The sequence below is a fragment of the Chinchilla lanigera genome, unplaced genomic scaffold (assembly GCF_000276665.1).
Source record: "Chinchilla lanigera isolate Chin_1 unplaced genomic scaffold, ChiLan1.0 scaffold00001, whole genome shotgun sequence".
Taxonomy (NCBI): Eukaryota; Metazoa; Chordata; class Mammalia; order Rodentia; family Chinchillidae; genus Chinchilla; species Chinchilla lanigera.
This window is the reverse complement of record NW_004955402.1, coordinates 21,545,856-21,564,942: the sequence shown is the minus strand read 5'-3', so window position 1 is coordinate 21,564,942 and position 19,087 is coordinate 21,545,856. Positions and strand designations below refer to the sequence as shown.

Here is a 19,087-nt window from a genome sequence, read left to right as displayed (position 1 = left end):
GCAGTTCGTTCTCTTTGCTGAGCACCGTTGGAGAGAAGCATCATGTCTTACAAAGATAACATTTCACTTTCACTTTAATTTCCTGGTTAACGTGATGCAGTAAAGCTTCATGAAAGGGCCTACAACACATTTGTGGCGTAAAATTAAATTGAATATCAAACCACTCCTCAAAGGGGCTGGCAGTACATTCACCACCTATTAGCAAAAAACGTTCCATGTTCCTTAATTTGTGTTTGTAGACCAGGATTACTATTCAAAATGAGATATAATAATTGTTGGCTCAATAGCTGTCACTCTATAAATCAAATTTAAATAAATTCAGTTGAACCAAATATTTATTAAACCTATCATTTTCAAAATATCCTATCAAGGATTGTAAAAAAATAATAAAGATAAATGAAAAGAAAGACCTGAACAATTACTAATTTTTCCTTGCCAATGTTTGATTTTGTACGGAATGTGTTTAATAAATTCAGAAGCAAGAGGATCTGGTACATATCTGACCTCCCCCGTGGCTATTAGTTTTGCAGAGGGCTTTAGACTTCACTGCATAGCTTTACACAAGGCTGTTTAAAAAAAGATGTGATCTTCACATTCCCTTTTTCTGGTGCCCTGGTATGGGCATTTACTGCTTTCTATTATCTCTACTATCTATTTCTTTTTATTTGTCCTATTAATATTATGAGTTCATCTCTGACAAGGCAATTTCCATTGCCTATTGAGTAATACTTAGAATCCTAAGAATGAAAGCCGGTATTTAGACTTCAGTCTACTGATCTTTAGTCTCACTTCTCATTACTCTCTAGCTCAGTAGCTCAAGCGGTGGTGACTCAGTAGGCTGTTTGTTATCATTAAAAGCTCTAAAAGGTTCGCTGTCACTACCTGCCTCCTGCAGGAGTCCTATCGTGTAGTTGCGCTGGACGTCTTAGTTTCAGAATCTGCGTTTGGTCTTCTAATATGTGCTTGTACTGAGTTTGCTTCCTCTATCAGGTGCAGCTTTTGAACCGCCACCCTTTCAGGTAGTACACACATGCCATGCCTCCTGGGAAGCTCCTGTACCTGCAGGTAAATTGTGCTCTCCCTTTTGTTGCTACCAAGACTCTTCACATATCTATTATATTTGCAGCAGCTTTTGTTTTCCACAGTAATTAATGGACACATTTTCCCCTTCATTTTTATAATCAGCACATGATTGGACTTTTGGAGAGGGAGGAAACCCCCAAATTAGGAATCTGATGTTGTATGGAGGGTCATGTATGCATACGGGGTAGAAGCGTCCACTGTTTGTGTCAGATTGTCCAAAAGACACCTGGAGAATAAGTGTAAGAACCAAAGTTGTATAACATGGATTTTGAAGACATGGGCTGTGTTATTGCTCATGTTTATATTTCTCACAGCTCCTTGCACAATACCTTGTTCAAACAGGGTGCCTGTCCTACTTGGTGAATGGGGGCGAGCACGTGCTGCAAGCCAGCAGTGTGCACCGCTGCAGAGAAGCTTTCTCTGCACTTGGCAAAAGAGGGTTCCATGAATTACTCATTGTGTAGAGTTTTACACTTTACCTCTTATTCCTATGTACCAGATGGTCAAAATCTTAGACGCTGGAAGCCACATTTCAAAAGGAAAAGCATCTGCAGGACTGGTAAGCATAAGGAGTTGCTGCCTACTTCTCCCTTACAGCTTTTAATCTCAAAGGCCTTGTATCATGTGCCCACCTGGTTAATATGAACACAATAGATAAAGTTCCTATGGACACTGGAAGTAGTACACAGCAACTGGCTGTGAAGTAGTACTTGTTCTGCATTCACCTTATACCATTTCGATATATGATTAATTTTCTATGCCATGAAAGGAAATCATAGACAGATAGAAAATATATTTCATTCACCAATTCAAAAAATAGCTATGGCCCAGCTTTCTGTGCACTGAACATTGCTTGGGGATGGGGCTAGCATTTGGGATAAAGAGATCTCTAGTTGGTTAATCAGTAGTGACTTCTAGTACCATGAGTGGGGTCATAGATATATCAAGATAGTAGAAAGAAGGTAAGGTACATGTTTTGTTAAAATCCTTTAAAAGTCATGAAATAAGTTCTAATGATATATTATGACTATAGATAAAAATAAATTATTGTAGTTTTTTCAAAGTGCTAAAAAGTGAGTATAATTTAACTACTTTGTCAGAAATTGTAATTTTCATTTAATTGCATGTTTAATACAGAATAGTGATGTTTGTTTTGCAGAACTGGTACATGCAGTATTACATATTTTGATCATTTTCAATCCCTTTACTCCCCCACTTTGCTTTTCCATCCACCATCTCCTTTCCCCATTTCCAGGCCTCAGTCTTCTAGTTTCCTATCATTTCCATTTTATTTTATTTATGTATTTACATTTAACATTTCTTATATAAGAGAAAACATGATATTGAACTTTCTGTGTAAGCCTTCTTTTTTGCTTAGTATGATTATTTTGGATTCCATCCATCTTCCAGCAAAAAAAAAAATTCATTCTTTATGGCTGGATATACATATATAATCCATTCATCTGTGGTTTGGCATCTAGGCTGTTCTCAGAGTTTAGCTATCATAAATCACACTCCTATAGACAAGGGTGAGCATGTCTGACTTTAGTATTGTAAGTGTCCTCCCCATAAAGAAATGCTACGAATGTGAAGTGATGTATATGTTAAATAGCCTCTTTTAATAATTTAACAATGTGCACATATATTGTAATTTCACATTTTACTCCATAAATAGATACAATTACTTGTCAATTAAAAGTAAAATAAAAATGTAAAAGATGTCAGCAGAAAATAGTGATGAGGAAGCCATGAACTGTAAGTCATGATATGCAGTGGGTGACATTTTGGGTTCATCTTAGGTATTTTTCCAACTCTTCTTGGGCTTCCTTCTTTCTCTAGCCCATGCAGATACGACTAGAGCCACACAGACTTTGACCACTCAGTTCATCTGCAAGCTGGAAGCAATTGGCCTCAAGATTTTGTTGCAAAAAAAAGATTTTATTGCATACCTTTGATTTCTCATTATCAATACCTGGACCCTACTTAGCACTTCCACATATGCAACCCAGAAGTGTATGCATGTGTAACTGTGTGTGTGTGACTGTGTGTGTGTGTATGGGGGGCATGACTCCTGCAGGCCACACTGGACCAGTGCAGACAGAAAGGAAGGGTTAGAATCTCCTGTTTTTGTTGGGGGTAATAGCTGTGGGATGCATTTCACAAGGTGGTTTAGAAGTTCCCGCACTGTCTGCTGACTTTCCTCTCCTCCCTATTTCAGCTCCACTCTAAGGTTCACTGTTCCACTGATCTGCTTTCTCACTGTGATGGGCGGGGGCTGTTTTCTGGGGAGGTATAGACTAAGCACTGATTCTCTTCAAGTCTCTGTGTATCCCTGGATGAGCTCTAATAAATAAGACAAAAAATGCATATTATGATCATGACAAAGTAGATTCTGCTTCTGTTTGGCTGTATACATTTTCCTCCACTTACCCTCCTCTGTGGTATATTTCTGTCTTACTCAGAAAAGTTTAATTTGAAGAATAAACTGCATCACACTTTATCTAACATCACTGTTTCTTATTTTCCAAGAAAATAAGCTACGTAGGGCTGATGCCACTGCTATTATATGCAGCATTTGGTTGAGTGTCCACCAGCCTGTTAGACATTGTCAGAGAGCAGCTCTGTTTACCATGGCAAGCGGCTCATATGTGGCAGTTAGAAGTTGGGCTCTTTAATTAGATGATTTTATCTGGTATTCATACAAGGGAAGTCACTCTTGTGCTACACTCTGTTCACTTGGAATAAACAGAACTAATTTTATAATTCCTAGTAGATAAGAAGTAACACAAGTGTTAGTGGCACACCACGACTGGTTAAAAATAGCAACAGACAATTTATTTCAATATTTATAGATATTCTTGATTACTACAAGTCATATTTTTTCCTTCAGCAAATGATAGTTAGCTCAGGTGACTGCTAGACTGGGTATCAGTTTATGCAACAAAGTTCATATAACAAAGTTTTAGAGTATATCGACTGTTTGATATTTTCAAAATACAGAGCTATAATTAATAGAACACATTCACCAGATTCTAAATTTGAGGTTATTCTATTAACAGGTGTGTACACTTAAGGCATATAATTAGGCAGGATAACCTAAATAAATGGGATGATCTCATAGTGCATTTTTCTTCTTATGCTCTGCCAGTTGAAACTGTTCTCTTTTAAATGCAAATGATAATTCCGAGAGCCAACACTATGACTGACAGATACCCAAGAGTTTCTGCAGATGCATCGTTGTCTTTTAATGGAAAGGAGACCTTACAAAAGAAGAGAGGGAGAAACTCTCACTGGGTGTTCAAGACTTTCTGCTTGCCTGTTACTGCGGAACAATTTTTAAAAATGTTCAGGTAAATGATGCAGATCATCACACAGAGATTTTGGAGCAGAGTTAGCAATATATGTAATAGGAAAAAATGTAAAAAGAAAATTAAGTAACAGGTGAATACAGGCCAAAGGAAAAGCTAGATACTTTATCAAATAGCTGTCCCTAGAATAGCAACAAGATATTATATATTTCCTTGTTTTCCTCTTCAGCAGTACTGCAGTCTGAACACAGGGCTTTTGCACTGAGCAACACCTCTGTCTCCAATACTTTGTAGTCTTTTTTTTTTCTTTAAGACAAATTCTTGCTGAATTATTAAGCTGCCCAGACTGGGCTTGAACTTGTGATTCTCCTGCCTTAGCCTTCCAGAGTGCTTGTATTATAGGCATGCACTATCAAGCTCAGCTCGTATAAGATTTCTTATGATTATCTACAAGATCCTTGAAGTGAAGTTCTGAGTTTGAATCATCCCCATGTCCCTTCCAGTACTCAGCAAGTTGTCTTGTATAGTGTCTTTACTCAATAGATGTTTATGAACCTATCTGCAGATGGAAATGGATTAAACACATCCCATGAGCTACACACTATGGGGGGTGTAAGCAATGGTAAGACACATCTTCTTGTCCTGATTTATTTTGCTGAGAACATTGTCTAAAATTATTGTGTCATTTAGTAGAATGCAATGTGTTTTCTTTCCTGTTTTGTGTATTGCTCTTGCAGCTGGCACCTGGAGAGGGACCCACACATAGCTGCAGAATTATTTTTAACAGTATTTTCCCTTTGTTTTACTATTGCAGTCATTGAGAAGAAAGATTTTTAAGCAAAAACTTCTCTTCAGAAACTTTTTTTCCTAGTAAAACCAGTATCACTTAAGCATGTGTTGACTTTCAGGCCACTTTATTTTACATTGCAGAATTGGGCTGATTTGGTGCCCTCATTGGAAAGAAAAATAGATGCAATAACACTTTCAAGATATTAAAAAATTAATGGGTACTGCTATGGTTTGTACCTAGATTTCCCTTCAAAGGCTTATGTACTCATAGGTGGGGCTTTTCAGAGGTGGGTGGATTTAAGGTATGTGAATACAGACTACGGATGTGTGATAACTGGATCATCCACTGATTAGGTTAGTGTAGGTCTGGCTGTGGCTGAATGGACTTACTGAAGATAAGACTTACTGGGTGTGAGTGTCACCAACTAAGAGGCTCATAGCCTGAGTGAAATAAAGAGGGAAAGAGACGCTCACTGCTGTTGCTTTTTTTCTGCCTACCCTGCCATGGATTGCTTGTCCTCTGCCATGCCCCTCTGCCACGCTGTCCTGCCATGGAGCTAGCAAACAATGGACTGAAACTTCTGTAAACTGTCAGATAAAATAAATCTTACCTCCTTTAACATATGGGTGTCGGATATTTTGTTCCAGCAATGAGGAAGTAACAAAGACAGGTACAATGTGTGTGTGTGTGTGTTTTGTTTTTTTCTCTGGTAGCAGGAACCGAACTCACGACCTTGCTCTTGCCAGGCAGGCACTTTGCCGCTGAGCTAAATCCCCAGCCCCATGTGTGTGTGTGTTTGTGTGTTTATTTTGGTACGATGAAAAAGTTCTGGAACTTGGTGGTGATGCTAGAGCAACATTGTGAATGTATTTAATGTAGTTAAATTATACACTTAAAATAGTTTGAGTGGTAAATTTTACATATCTGTGAACAAAATTTTAAAAAGCATTAGACATATTAAGTAGAAAAATATGAGACTACAGTATAGTAAGGTAGAGGTGGAGTCAGTCATTGCTACTTTAAATTCCCTCATGCCATGAAAAATTCAATCTTTGGGAAATTTTTTTGTCTTCATACATTAGCTATTGCTTATTAGGTAGCAAGGTATTTGTTTTCTGGATATTTAGATTTTTAGGTTTTAATGTATATATCTCTCCTCATCTTATGAAAGAAGAGTATGAATCGAACTTTAGAATAATGCCCTTAGTTCAGTCAGATTCTGAAGTCTGTCAAACAGCTCAGGGAAGGATAAGCAATATGCCGCAGTGGAGAGAGAATCCAAGGGACCTTAAAGCTTGATGTATAGGCGGAGCCTTTTTGGGAGAGGTTGCTCTTCCATTCCCATTCTCCCGAGTGTCCTGTGTTTTCTTAGTGTGTCCCAGAGTCTTGAGGCCGTGGGTGCCAGGCTATGGGACAACACTTTCTAGATGTACCTTTATTGCTCTGCTGACTGGCTCTGGGTCAGTCAGGCAGGCTCCCAGGAAAAGGGCTTGGGAGGCTCCAAGGGGAAGGTCATGAATCTTGTCTGGGCACATGGCAGATAGGGCTGGGGAAGCCTGAAAGGCGTTTATTTCTCTGTACCTATCATTCTTTCTCTCAGCTGTCCAAGGCATTTAAGGATGATGCTCTGTCCTAAACTGTGAAAGGAAAAGATTCAGTTGACACAGCTTCCAGGCACAGTGCAGAAGCAGGAGAGAGGGAAGGTAGCCATGGTCCTTGACATCTGCATCTGCGGAAACAAGGTTCTAGTGGCTGGCTTAGTCCACGTGTTGAGTTGCGGCAGCAGTTTGAGCCGAAAAAGCCTCCAACATTCTCTAAAACTAAAAATTCTAGCAAAGGAAAAAACCCTTGGGTCCTGAAGATCTCAGAAATAAAAAGAGAAGCAACTTCAACTAAACCCATTGCATAAGCAATGAGACTTTAAAATAAGAGCTTTTCTCTACCAGGGGTTTGCTCTGACGAGGGGGAAACAATTTTGCTATAGGTCCAGGCCGCACAAGGAGGACCAGCATTTCCATTATCATATTACACACGCATCATTAATGGGTTTGTTTATGTTTTGCTGCTACCACCAACTTCCCCACAGGGAATTTTTGGGAACATTGTATTCTAGCTCAATAGCTCAATGCGTTTTATTTTAACAATTGTCTAGGATGATTCAGCATCAGGAGTGAAAACATGTATCAAAGACATTTTCAACAATACAAACAAAGATAATTGTGCTCTGAGGGTTAGTCATCTGCCACTTATGTCCCTAGCACTGAAGGTTCTTGCTCTTCTAACTCCTTGACTATGGAGACTCTTTTTACCTTTCTCTGCTAAGCATATTTCTTTTCTTTTCTTTCTTTTTTTTGGTTCTATTTCTCTTGCCTGAAGGTTTTTTTTTTAACCTTAAACTTTACTTTTCCCTTGAAGGTAAAAATGTTATCATATGTTATTCTCTTGAAAAGAGGAAAGTCTGTGTTCTCAGGTAGTATTGTATTATGGTTTGGATCTGAAACAATCCCCAAAGGCTCCTGTGTTGGAAACTCCTTTCCTAAAGCATAGGAGTTGGGGCTTCTGGGAAGTGACTGGGTCAGGAAGGTTCTGATCTCCTCAATGGATTAATCCACTGATGGATTAATAAATGCATGGCATTATTGGGGAGTGGTGGAAAATTTAGGAAGCAAGGTCTCATTAGAGGAGGGAAGTAGGCCACTAGGGAGAGGGTGGTGTGCTGTGGAAGGGTATGCCTTGTCTCTACCCCTTTTCTCTCTCTCCTTTCAGTACACCATGAGGTGAGCAGCTTTACTGCACTGTTATTTCTGTTTCACCACAGGGCTAAAAGCAATAGATGCAGATGACCATGGACAAAAATCTCAGAAACTGTGAGCCAAAAATAAACCTTTCCTCCTTTAAACTTTTATTCTAGGGTATGTTGTCACAGTGTCAGAAAGCTGACTAACACAGGTAGTACCTGAAAATGATCTTTCCAAGATTCTTGGCTCATGGTGATGTATACCTTCTCCCAAATATTCAAACACTAATCTTGGTCCTCTCATTGACCTTAAAGTATAAAGTTGATCTAGGCAAACCTGACATAAACACACTTGTTCTTTAAAAAACAAAGAATTTTCACTGGTTAGCCATAGAAGGGGAAATCAGGGAGACACATTCTAGCTGGTCTGGAAGAAGAAGCAAATATGCATGCTCCGAAAGACCTAGGGGGACCACGTGGCAAGAAGGAAGCTGTAAGAACAGAAAGTAGTTCTCAGCAGACAGCAAGAAGGAAATTGAAGTGTCAATCCTACAACTACAAGGAAATAAAGTCTGCAAACAATCAGGATAGTTGGATGAGAACCCTGAGCCCCAGTCAGCATTTTGATTTCAGTCCAGGGTGACACTGAGCCCTGAATCCAGTGATACTGCACTGGATATCTGATTTAGAGAAACTGAGAGACAGTGAATGTTATGCTGCTGTAACAGAATAAATTTGTGGCAATTGGCTATGTAACAATAGAAATTTGACACAGCAGCCAAAAATATGCATATTTAACTCCTTGACTATTTAACAAAAAGGAGCAGGAATATACTGGAATATTAGCTTGAAGAAAAATGAAAGAGATAGCAGTGTTTAACATAAAAAATACATCTCTGCCTTCTCCTACTGCATAACATTAGTCACCTGGCTGGTAAAAAATGAATCTAGTTAAGCCTATTCCTTCCTTCACAGAGAAATCTTTATTCAGGATGTGCTATATATACTACTCAAATGGATTAATTTTGCAGTGATAGAGAAACATTTAGGTAAATAAGTAACTTCCTTTTGGGGGTGGTAGGTTACAAGAAATCCTAAAAGAAGTTTAGAGAAATTAACACAAACAAAAGCATAAGTTCTAGCTTAAATTATTTCTGGATAAAGGTGTTTTAAGAAAATCTCTAATTTATTATTTTGAGGAACTCTGAAATCCCATAGACCTTTTTACCTTTTCTTTTAAAGAAAATTTTAAATGATATAACTGCCAGAACAAAAACTGAAGTAGGGCTAAGGACAGGCAGTGTTAGCTGTGGGTATGGATATTTCTTTCCTTTTGTTCTCACTATTGATCGGGGGATTAGATAGTTCTCGGTTATTTTCTGGTTCCTTTTGTTGTTGGTGAACTAAAGCCTACAATTCATTGACTCCAAAGTAATTTCTGAAAAAGTATATGCTGACATTTCAGAGTACCTGGATCATTAAGCATGACAATGCTGACCAAAGAAATAATGCTTTAGCAGGAAATAGTTATTCATTTACAATAAGGGCTGATGTGTTACCTTTTCACACATACTTACAAATTGTTTATAGGGTTCTTATAAAGTTGCCCAGGCTGGCCTCAAACTTGCTATGCTCCTACAAGCCTTCATGATTGGGGTTGGGATTAAGTGCCCTTATAAGACACCCCAAGTAGCTCCTGAGTACAAGTTTTTTTTTTTAAGATCAGGAATTTTTAAACATTTTTGATGAACAGAGAGATATAATAAAATATTATATAGTTACATATGTAAGAAAACAAACTTACACAATATTTTTATTGATGAATACAAACATAGAAGAATTGAGTTTTTAAAAATACCAGCCTACCAATAAAAAGGATGGAATTCTTTTTTTGAGAGAGGGCAACACTTTACTTAATGGAGGTTACATTTTATTGTTCCCTATTATCAAACCAATTGCAAATATTCAGCTCTACTAACTATTCTTAGTTCACAATCCATACGAAATGAAGTGAGGGGCTACAGTCAGTCCACAGGCCACATTTCTCTGGCCTCTTGTTGAGAGTTCTTTCACAACACAGGATGGGTTTTTCTCAGTATACATTAAGAATTGCATGCAAGAAAATGAACATGAAATCAATGTTCTATATGAGAAGGCATAAATACAAGAGGCGAGGACTGTGGGAGAGGAATTTTGAAGAATGAACTAACATTTATGATACCTGAACTGAGATAAAAAAGAAATCTTTTGAAAACATAGACAATCAGGACAGTATTTTTTTTTTTTCTAGGTGCTGGTTTTATAGTGCTAGTTGTTACATTTTGTAATTCCATTATGTGGGTTTTAAATTTAATTTCATTAATATGCAAAATAAATTTTACTTGTGAAGTCTTCACCTAAAAATAACCTGTTTTGAATTAAGTTTCACTGATTTCTATGAGGTAAGTACTATATTGAGTTTCTGTTATGGCCCGTTTGTGTCTCCTTCCCCTAAATTCCTGTTGAAATCTAACTTCAATGTGATAGTGGTCAGAAGCAGGGACTTTAGGGAGGTGACTGGTACATGAGAGGGGAGTGTTTCTGGTTGAGATGTGTGCCCTTGAAACAAGCCCCAGAGAGCTACATTGCTCGCTCCTTCCTATGAGGACACAAAGGGGAGATTCTGTCTGAGTATCTGAAAATGATGCTCAGCAGACCTAGATTGGCTGGAAAATTTATCATGGACCTCTCAGCCTCCAGATCTATAAGAAATAGATTTCTGTTGTTCATCAGCAACCCAGTTTGTGGTATTTCTTTACAGTAGCTCAAGTGGACTAAGTAACACGTTAGCTGCTGAGGAGGTACTTTGAGGGACACCTATGCTTGCAGGAGAAAGCTGCTGCCCTGTTCAATGACTACATGCTGCCTATCAAGTTGCTCTTTGTTTTACGGAAGGCAGGGAGGAGAAATATACAAAGAGCCAACTGAAACCATGGACTCATCTTGCCCTACCATTTTTTATGTAACCTAGAGTAAATACTACATTTGCTCATTAAAATGCTACTTGCTCATTAAAATACTACATTTTCCACGCAAGGAGTTCTTGTCCAACATCTCTTGAACATGCAGGGAAGAAGCATGGCGTCAAACTGAGCACTCTGAAAGTCTCATCCTTTCACCCATTATGACAGTCTCTCTTGAGTGAATATGAATGAGTTTCCCCCATAAAAGCTCCTTGCTCTGTCTGTTCAGGAAACATTCTGTTACAAATACAATTACAAATATACTATTTTTTTCTTTGTTTCTTTTGTTGCTTAGGAAAGCTCCATTATAAGGTACCATCATTTATTGTGAGTTAGGTTTCACTGCAGACTAAAATTACCTTCCTTTATACTTGGATGCATAGTCAACATTGACTAATGTTATCTTACCAAAATAATTAGTCCTACTGGTTACCTTTCTAGAAGGAAGTCTCCAACTTTGATTAGTACAAGTCAAGATCCATTGTGTTAGCACCTTATAGTTACTCTGAACATCATAACTTATATTTCTTGTTAAGAAGGAAAAGTTGGCAACAATATGCAGTGCTTGTATTTAACACTTTTTATCAAGATAGAAAAAATTTTCAAAAGAAGCTTAATTTAAACATAACATTCAACGTGTACTTGTTTTTCTTCCCTGAGTCTTTGTCTAGTTTGCATAGAATGTAGTAGCTATTCCTAAAATACATGAAGTTTCTAATGTGAATTGTAAAGTAAATAAGACTCCTCCCGCCCGAATGTCTACTAATTCTTTAAGATCCAGGTCAGAGTTCCTTCAGGAAAGTCATCTCAGAAGTCCCCATGTCAAGTACCATCTGCAAAGTTCCAAACACCGTGTAGCTATTCCTGTCATTACACTTCTATGCAAGTTTATAAATCTGTTTAGAACTCCAACTTTCTGATTAGACTTCAACCAACATTAAGGTAGGGATTACACATGATTTAACATGGCTGTATTTGAAGTTCTTACAGAGGAACATATATGAAGAGCTCATCACAGGCTTCCTAAATTAAGAAGCAAATGAATGGCAACAGTGGGGAGCCACTGGACAGGTAGGAAGGTTCTGCTTTCACTTGCAGTAGACTAACAGCCCTTCTTCCTCCCCTGTAGTTTTCCAAGAAAGTCCATGTGACAGACACAACTCCGAATGGTGGTGTAATGATTGATACACTGTGTCAGCTTGAGAAGTTTAATGAAGCAGCTCAGCAGGGGGATCAGGGTCCTCCCTCTATAAACATCCTGAGCCTTTGCAAGAGGAGGGCACAGAGATGGTGTGAGTGCTACACCCACCCTAGAGGGTGGTAGCCTGCATACAGTGTAAGGGAAGAAAAGAGGCTTGCTCTCCCCTGTTGCTCTTGCTGCTTTTGCGGTCTTCTTCCTCCATGAGCTATTGCCCCTCAGCCATGCCACCCTGCTTTGGAGCCAGCTGATTACAGACTGAAACCTCCACAAACTGTGAGCTGAATAAACTTTTCCTTCCTTAATTTTTGGCATCGAGTATTTTGTCTCAATAATGAGAGAAAAGTAACCAGGGCAGGAGGACAAGGATGAGGCCAGAAAAGAACAAGAGAAGGAAAAAGAATTTGCAGGAATAAGAATGGACCTTTCTCAGAGAGCAGAGGAAACGGAGTAAGGCCTGGGGTGGCTAGAGCACCCCATGAGGGATGACACTGTGTGCGTTCTGCAATGTTGGCTGCAGGGTTGCCAAAGCACTATGAGCCTCTTCTCTTCTCCTCCCCTGCCTTCTTCCTTCCCTCCCTCTCTTTTCTTTCTTTCTCTCTTTCTCCTTCCTTCCTTCCTCCTTTCCTTCCTCTCTCCCTTCCTTCCTTTCCCTCCATCCCTCCCTGCCTCCCTTCCTCCTTCCTCCTTCCTTCCTTTTTCCCTCCCTGTCTTCCTGCCTCACTTCCTCCCTCCCTCCCTCCCTCCCTCCCTCCCTCCCTCCCTTCCTTCCTCCTTCTCTCCCTCCCTTCCTCCTTCCCTCCCTCCCTCCTTCCTTCCCTCCCTTCCTTCCTTTCTTCCTTCCTCCTTCCTTCCTCTTTTCCTCCCTCTCTTCCTCCCTCCCTCTCTCCCTCCCACTCTTCCTCCCTCCCTTCTTTTCTTTCTTCCTTCCTCCTTCCTTCCTCCTTTCCTCCCTCCTTTCCTTCCTCCCTCCCTTCCTTCCTTCTTTCTTCCCTCCCACCCTCCCTCCCTTGCTCCTTTCTTTTCCTTATTTTCTTGTTATTCCTTCCCACTTTGTAGTCCTTTTGGAAGTCTCTAGCTCTACTGAGAGAAACAAGAGAAACTGTTCTGCTTAGCAAAGCTTTAAGAGGGATGGAAGTATCACCCCTACTCTTCCCACTCCCCCTCAATTTGCAGCACCCCTGAAATGCTAGTAAATGTTAAGAAGGTGGGAGAATACCATCGCCTTCCATTGTTGGGAACATGGAGATTCTTTTTTTTCAGTAAGACTGGTGGGCTGCAGCGGGAAGGGAGAACTTTTCTCTCTGGGAACATTTTTCTTGTCCCCTATACCGGCACTGGATACGGCTTTTATTGACCTATCAATGCCCAGGACTACACACGCAGCCACAGCTTCTTCCCGACAATTGTAGTGTTTTTCTCTCTACTTTTTTGGATTGGTTTGGCTTTCTATTAGGAGTCAAAAATGAATATTTGATGTTTGACTAATCTACATTTTTCTCCCTCCTCCTTCTGCCCTGAAGTGTAACCCCATACTTAGTCACTAGGGCAAGAGAATAGGCCATAGCTGAGCACCCTGCAGGAAAGATGGACACTGTCCATCTCCACAGCCTAATCGGCTGCATACTTAGAAGCCTGGGGCTGCGTGTCCCACCCAGGACCCTGGGAAACACCTGCTGAAGACTCCACCGGGCAGACGTTGGAGCTGTCTGACTTCTGCACTCACTGAGAATCAAATTCTCAAGCCAGTTACTTTATAAGTATGTGCACATGTCCAGGAGAACATTGTGGTTTCTGTTTTTAAAATTTCATCCAACACTAATTAGAAAGGAAGAACAGTTACAAAGCTTTAATAAGTCAGTTTTCAAAAAAGAAAAAGTAAGTTTATACACACGAATTATGAAGCATTTTTTTCCCAAGAGAAAATGGCTATGGCACTATGACCACTGTCCCAGCAGAGGGTGTGACACTGCTCGTGTGACTGGTCAGCTAGCTTGCCGCAGGTAGCTTGAAGTGCTAGAACAAGCTAGAGCCTGCGTTTGGAACAAAGCCTGTATTTCCTTAAGCAATATCTCCTTCCCTCTTGCGTGATGTCAGTAAATGCAGTTCATACTTCGATAAAATGGGCTAATTTGTAGTTTCAGAAAGAAGCCTGACTTTTTTTCCAGGAGCATGTAAATATTTTCATACAAAGGAAATACACATATGAAAGGAATTTAATGTTTCATATTTTATAAAGTTCTTGGAAACCATTTTGCTGGCACTGCATTTATAACACCAAATGTAGAGAAAAGAGGAAAAACACCTATCCAGATGGAAACCATTCCAAGGTCAGGATTACATATCCATCTTGAGGCTTACACATTTCAATACTTTAGTGGTTAACGTAATTGAGACTTGAGAATTACTTTCAAACCGTCTCTCTACCATTTGTGTACCGTTATATCCCTTTTATTGTTGTGTAAATAATACTTGTAAGAACAGCCAGTTTTAATAAACTTAGTAACAAATGTAAACTATAGGATTCATGAGGGTAATTAGCCCAAACAACTGGCATACTTACAGTTGCACTTCTTCTGAACGAATCTCAGCTTGCATGCTGTTCTGTAGGTGGAGAGTCGGATGCGATCCAGATCTTGAGCCCCTAGTGGGGAACGAGAGTACACATATGGTGTGCCGTGTGTGGAAAGGAATTTATAATGTCTATCAACAAGACAACCACAGATATAATCAATACACTTATTTTTAATTGTACCAGACTATAACTATTACTTTAAGGTTTGCAACATTCTGCTCCCATTCCTCCGGTTCAAGGGTGAGAGATGTCCATCCAACACTGGAGAGCAGATTTCCACCAGGCTCATCCAGGAACCCTGCCTGAACCCTGTCCTGTCTGCCACTTCTGAGAACAATCTGCTCAAGTTGTGGCTTCAGCCACTAGATGATATCAGATACTGTTCCAAATAAATAGATTTTTTAAATGCACTCTTATTGGTCACTTGGTTTTTCTCCGGTACCGGGAACTGAATTCACGACCTTGAGCTTGCCAGGCAAAAGCGCTGAGCTAAATCACCAGCCCCTTCTTATTGGTCACTTGGACATGACTGTTAAGTGACCACACATTGGATACTGAGCATCTTCTAAGTGGGAACTTTGAGCAATGGCTTCTAAAGACCCCAGTTTTCTCATCTGAAGGGGGGGATGATGATGGTAAGTGAGCAGTATATATTTCACAAGTTTGTCGTACAGAAGAATAAGTAGCTCAGTGCACTTAGAACACTGCTTGGCACACAGTAAGTGTGTGTAAGTGTTCACTACTCTTACTGATATCTGTCTTACAATCTCAGAAGAGGGGACACCTTTCAACCTTTAATATTTCTTATCTGTGGCTTTCTAGCATGGAGGGAATATGTTTCCCATATGCTTGAACTTCTTTCCTTATTCTGCTCTTCCACTAAATGACCCAACACGGCTCCTGATGCCCAAAATGCCAGGTCTGAAAGCCCCAGCAGAATGCAAGGCCCTCTGCAGGCTCTCTCCCTTGCCCCTGCCCCGCAGTGCTTCCCATCTTTATCCTACAGAATCTCAGCCAGGTGTGGGCTGATCTTTTCCTAGCCCTGTCACCTGAACACTGAGCTCCTGGTGCTCTCTCGAACCTGCTAAGATTGGGCTAAGCTCTTGGCTGTGTCTACAACCCATTCTGCTTTTTTCTGCTTTCAAATATTTGGCTTTCTGAAAACCAACATTTGTACTTTTGTATTTGACATGTATTGAACTTTGTCTACACCAGTAAAATGTGATACATAAATTCTTCATAATATAAGAGATTAGTGAGTAAATAAACTGCGCTGGAAGCAGTGATGGTTAGGAGGCCAGTGAAATGCTTTCTTAATGAAACTCGAAAACATTTAGGATCCCCTCAACTCAGACTGTTCTCTTTAAACTCACTTAAAAATGTTGTCAACAATCTTATTTCTTTGTCATTTTAGGAAGCATATTATTAAACATTTATTCTTAGGAGAGCGTATTGCTTGACAAATACGCTCACTGAGACTGGGTTCTTGAAACCTCTTGGGACTCACCCTGACTCAGTACAGGCTTTCCCTTAACGTTCTCAGGAGACGGACACTGGTGAACAGCCACGTAGGATTATTTCCAGGGGCAAGGAACATTACAACTTAGTGAAAATGAACAGACCTCTATGTCAGCAATCCTTAATTCTGTCACTTCCTAGCTCTGTGAGCTTCAGTAGGTTTTCACTTGGCACTTCATTTCCCTCATGCATAAAAGGAGGACAGTAATATGAACCTGGCCAGCTGGTGATAAATGCACAGTCTTGACCTCTGCAGCAGGTACAGAGTGAGCAGCTAACAGTAATGGGTCTCCTTGAAAGGCTTCCTGCTCTATTTCTGAGCAACAATACATGGCAGAAATTCTTTTCTGATGCTTGAGCTTTAATCGGACTCCTTATAACTTCAATACCCTTGATCTAGTTTCCCCTGTGGAGCCACTTAATCTTTTCTCGCTGTTACTTGGTAATTCATTTCTTAGATACTTGGTAGCCACTATTGTTATCATTATTAGTATCTCCACTGTCATCTGAACATTATGGACAAAAGTCTTTGTCACTATGGAACTTAAAGTTTAGCTAGGAAAAGTAGATTTTCCTTGATTCTTTAAGGTTGAAAACACTTAAGTTTACAGACATTTTAGGTATAGTGTCTACAACTGTGTCAGACACTTAACAGGGACTGCATTTGTGGAAGTTGCTGTCATTATTTTCTTTATCATCAGGCATGGTTTTGAGTCATAGTATTCTATGGCTAGCTCATATCTCTTTAAAATACAAAGGACAAAATTAACCAAAATACCAGAGCTATTGCCTCCCCAGTAAGAGTATACAGAAAGCAATTAGTGCTACCTTAGATATAGACATTTATAAATGCAATATATACATTTATGTATGTATACCTATGTATTATAATAGATAATTCATTCTATAGGTTCTTTTGTATTAGTACATGTTTTTAGTACATGCATTTTACATTCATCTTCGAGAGTATGTATGTGTACATAATAGAGTTACTTTTTAAATCCCCTTCTCCTTCCCACCTGCCACCTTTCCTCTTCCTCCAAATCCCCTCTCTCCATTTTCATTTTTGTTGATATTATTAATCTTAGCTCATGCTGGCCTTGAACTCACTACATAGCCAAGCTGGCCTTGATCTCACTGCAATCCTTCTCCCTCAGCCTCCTGAGTGCTGAGATTAGGGGCATATGCTACCAGGCCCAGCCTGCAGGTTTTTATTAAGCTTGCAGTTAATTCAAAATCTCATTTTAAAGAGTCATGTGTTACAAACATGAGTGTGCATATATTGCTGTGGTATGGTGCTTTTAATTCATAGATAAATCTTGGAAACAACCCAAATGTCCAACAACTGATGAATGGATAAAAAGATTATTTTATACAATGGAATACTACTCAGCCACAAAGAAGGATAAACTTGAGGCATTTATAGCTAAATGGGTGGACATTGAGACCATACTCTTAAGGGAAAATAAATCAGACAAGGGTGTGTAATTGGTTTTTGACATGAGAAACTGAAAATATAAAGAAGAACCAAAATGTATAACAGACATTTTGAAATGGGAAGAAATTGTTCAAAAGGAAAGGGGAACTAGGAAGGGGGAAAGGAAGGAAGAGAAAAGAAAACCATGAGAAAAGAAAGACAAAATGGAAACAAAGCTTTGTAAATAAGGAGGGGAAGAGGGGTTGAAGGGAGGGGAGGGGGTGGGGAAACAAAGAGAAATGAAGATATATCACATACAGGTACAGATTCTATATGATGAATGTGACTATTATGTATATGTAAATGGTTCTGATAAACTTAATAAAAAAGAATCATGTATTTGTATAAAATCAGATCCTTTCTATTTTCTATTTTTGGATTAAGGGTAGGACTTTTTATTTACTTGGTGAGTTTATTTTAATTTTCAGCTCATGCTTCTAGCATTTCTGATATGCTTTAACATTTTGATTTGTCACTGGCATTTCAAGGGTCCTTGCTAGTTTCATGTCTCGGTGAATCGGATGGGCTGCTGTGGGGAATGAGCTAAGATGTCAGATCACCAGAGACAGAAATTCCTGAACGTGCAACCCGCCTTTTCCACATTTTGTGATGCTCAGTTTGACTCTGCAGCCCTAAGACTCTCAACAACTAAACACAAACCTTTAAAAGAAAATGAGAGTGGGTGCTGGGGATTTAGCTCAGCGGCACAGCACCTGCCTGGCAAGCGCGAGGTCATGAGTTTGATTCCTGGTCCCGGAAAAAAACCAAAAAAAAAAAAAAAAAAAAAAAAAAAAAAGAGAGGAACAGATCACTGTAATTCTTCAAGAATAATGACTTAGGTTCTAGATAACATACAATAATTGCACCGCAGGACATGGTTCTGTTTTAGTCCCAGCAAGACTGTTTGCACTGAGAACCGTAACCCTGGTGACTGCACCTCCGTCTGAGACAGGTCTGGGGGCCAGGGCAAAGTGCATTTCTGGACACTGTGGTAAAGAGAGACACAGAGGTGAGGGGTGGGGACAGGAGCCTTCTCCTGCTCAACCACTCTGTGGGCTAAACTGACCTTCTGTTTTATTCAAGCATCAAGAGGGGGTCTGCCTATCTGTAAATGTCTCCTATTTGTGTATGTTTTTCCTGGTTCATGATGTAAGCCAGGGGTTGTGGGGAGCCACGAAGTTGAGCTTTTCAGCAGTGGCGTGCTATCTTGCACTGACAATGCAAGTGACACTATGGGATTAGATTAGATTTGGGGACAGAAAGATGTGGAGACTCCCATGGCCTCCTTCAGTACTTACCCACTTTGTTTAAAATAGACGTCTTTTTCTGTCCCAATAAATCACGACCTTAATTCAGTTTTACCAGTGCAATCTTTTCTTGCAAGTCTATAAGCTTCAAA

At 39.7% G+C, this 19,087-nt stretch overlaps 1 protein-coding gene across 16 annotated transcripts in view; it reads right to left on the bottom strand.

Moving 5' to 3' along the window:
- Dtna (dystrobrevin, alpha) overlaps positions 1–19,087 on the bottom strand; it is a 262,268-nt gene that overhangs the window by 111,447 nt on the left and 131,734 nt on the right. For all 16 annotated transcript variants that reach the window (XM_013508483.1, XM_005372772.2, XM_013508451.1 and 13 more), the window contains exon 4: positions 14,682–14,762. In XM_013508483.1, coding sequence (XP_013363937.1) covers positions 14,682–14,762 — 81 coding nt within the window. The remainder of the gene's footprint in view (positions 1–14,681; positions 14,763–19,087) is intronic.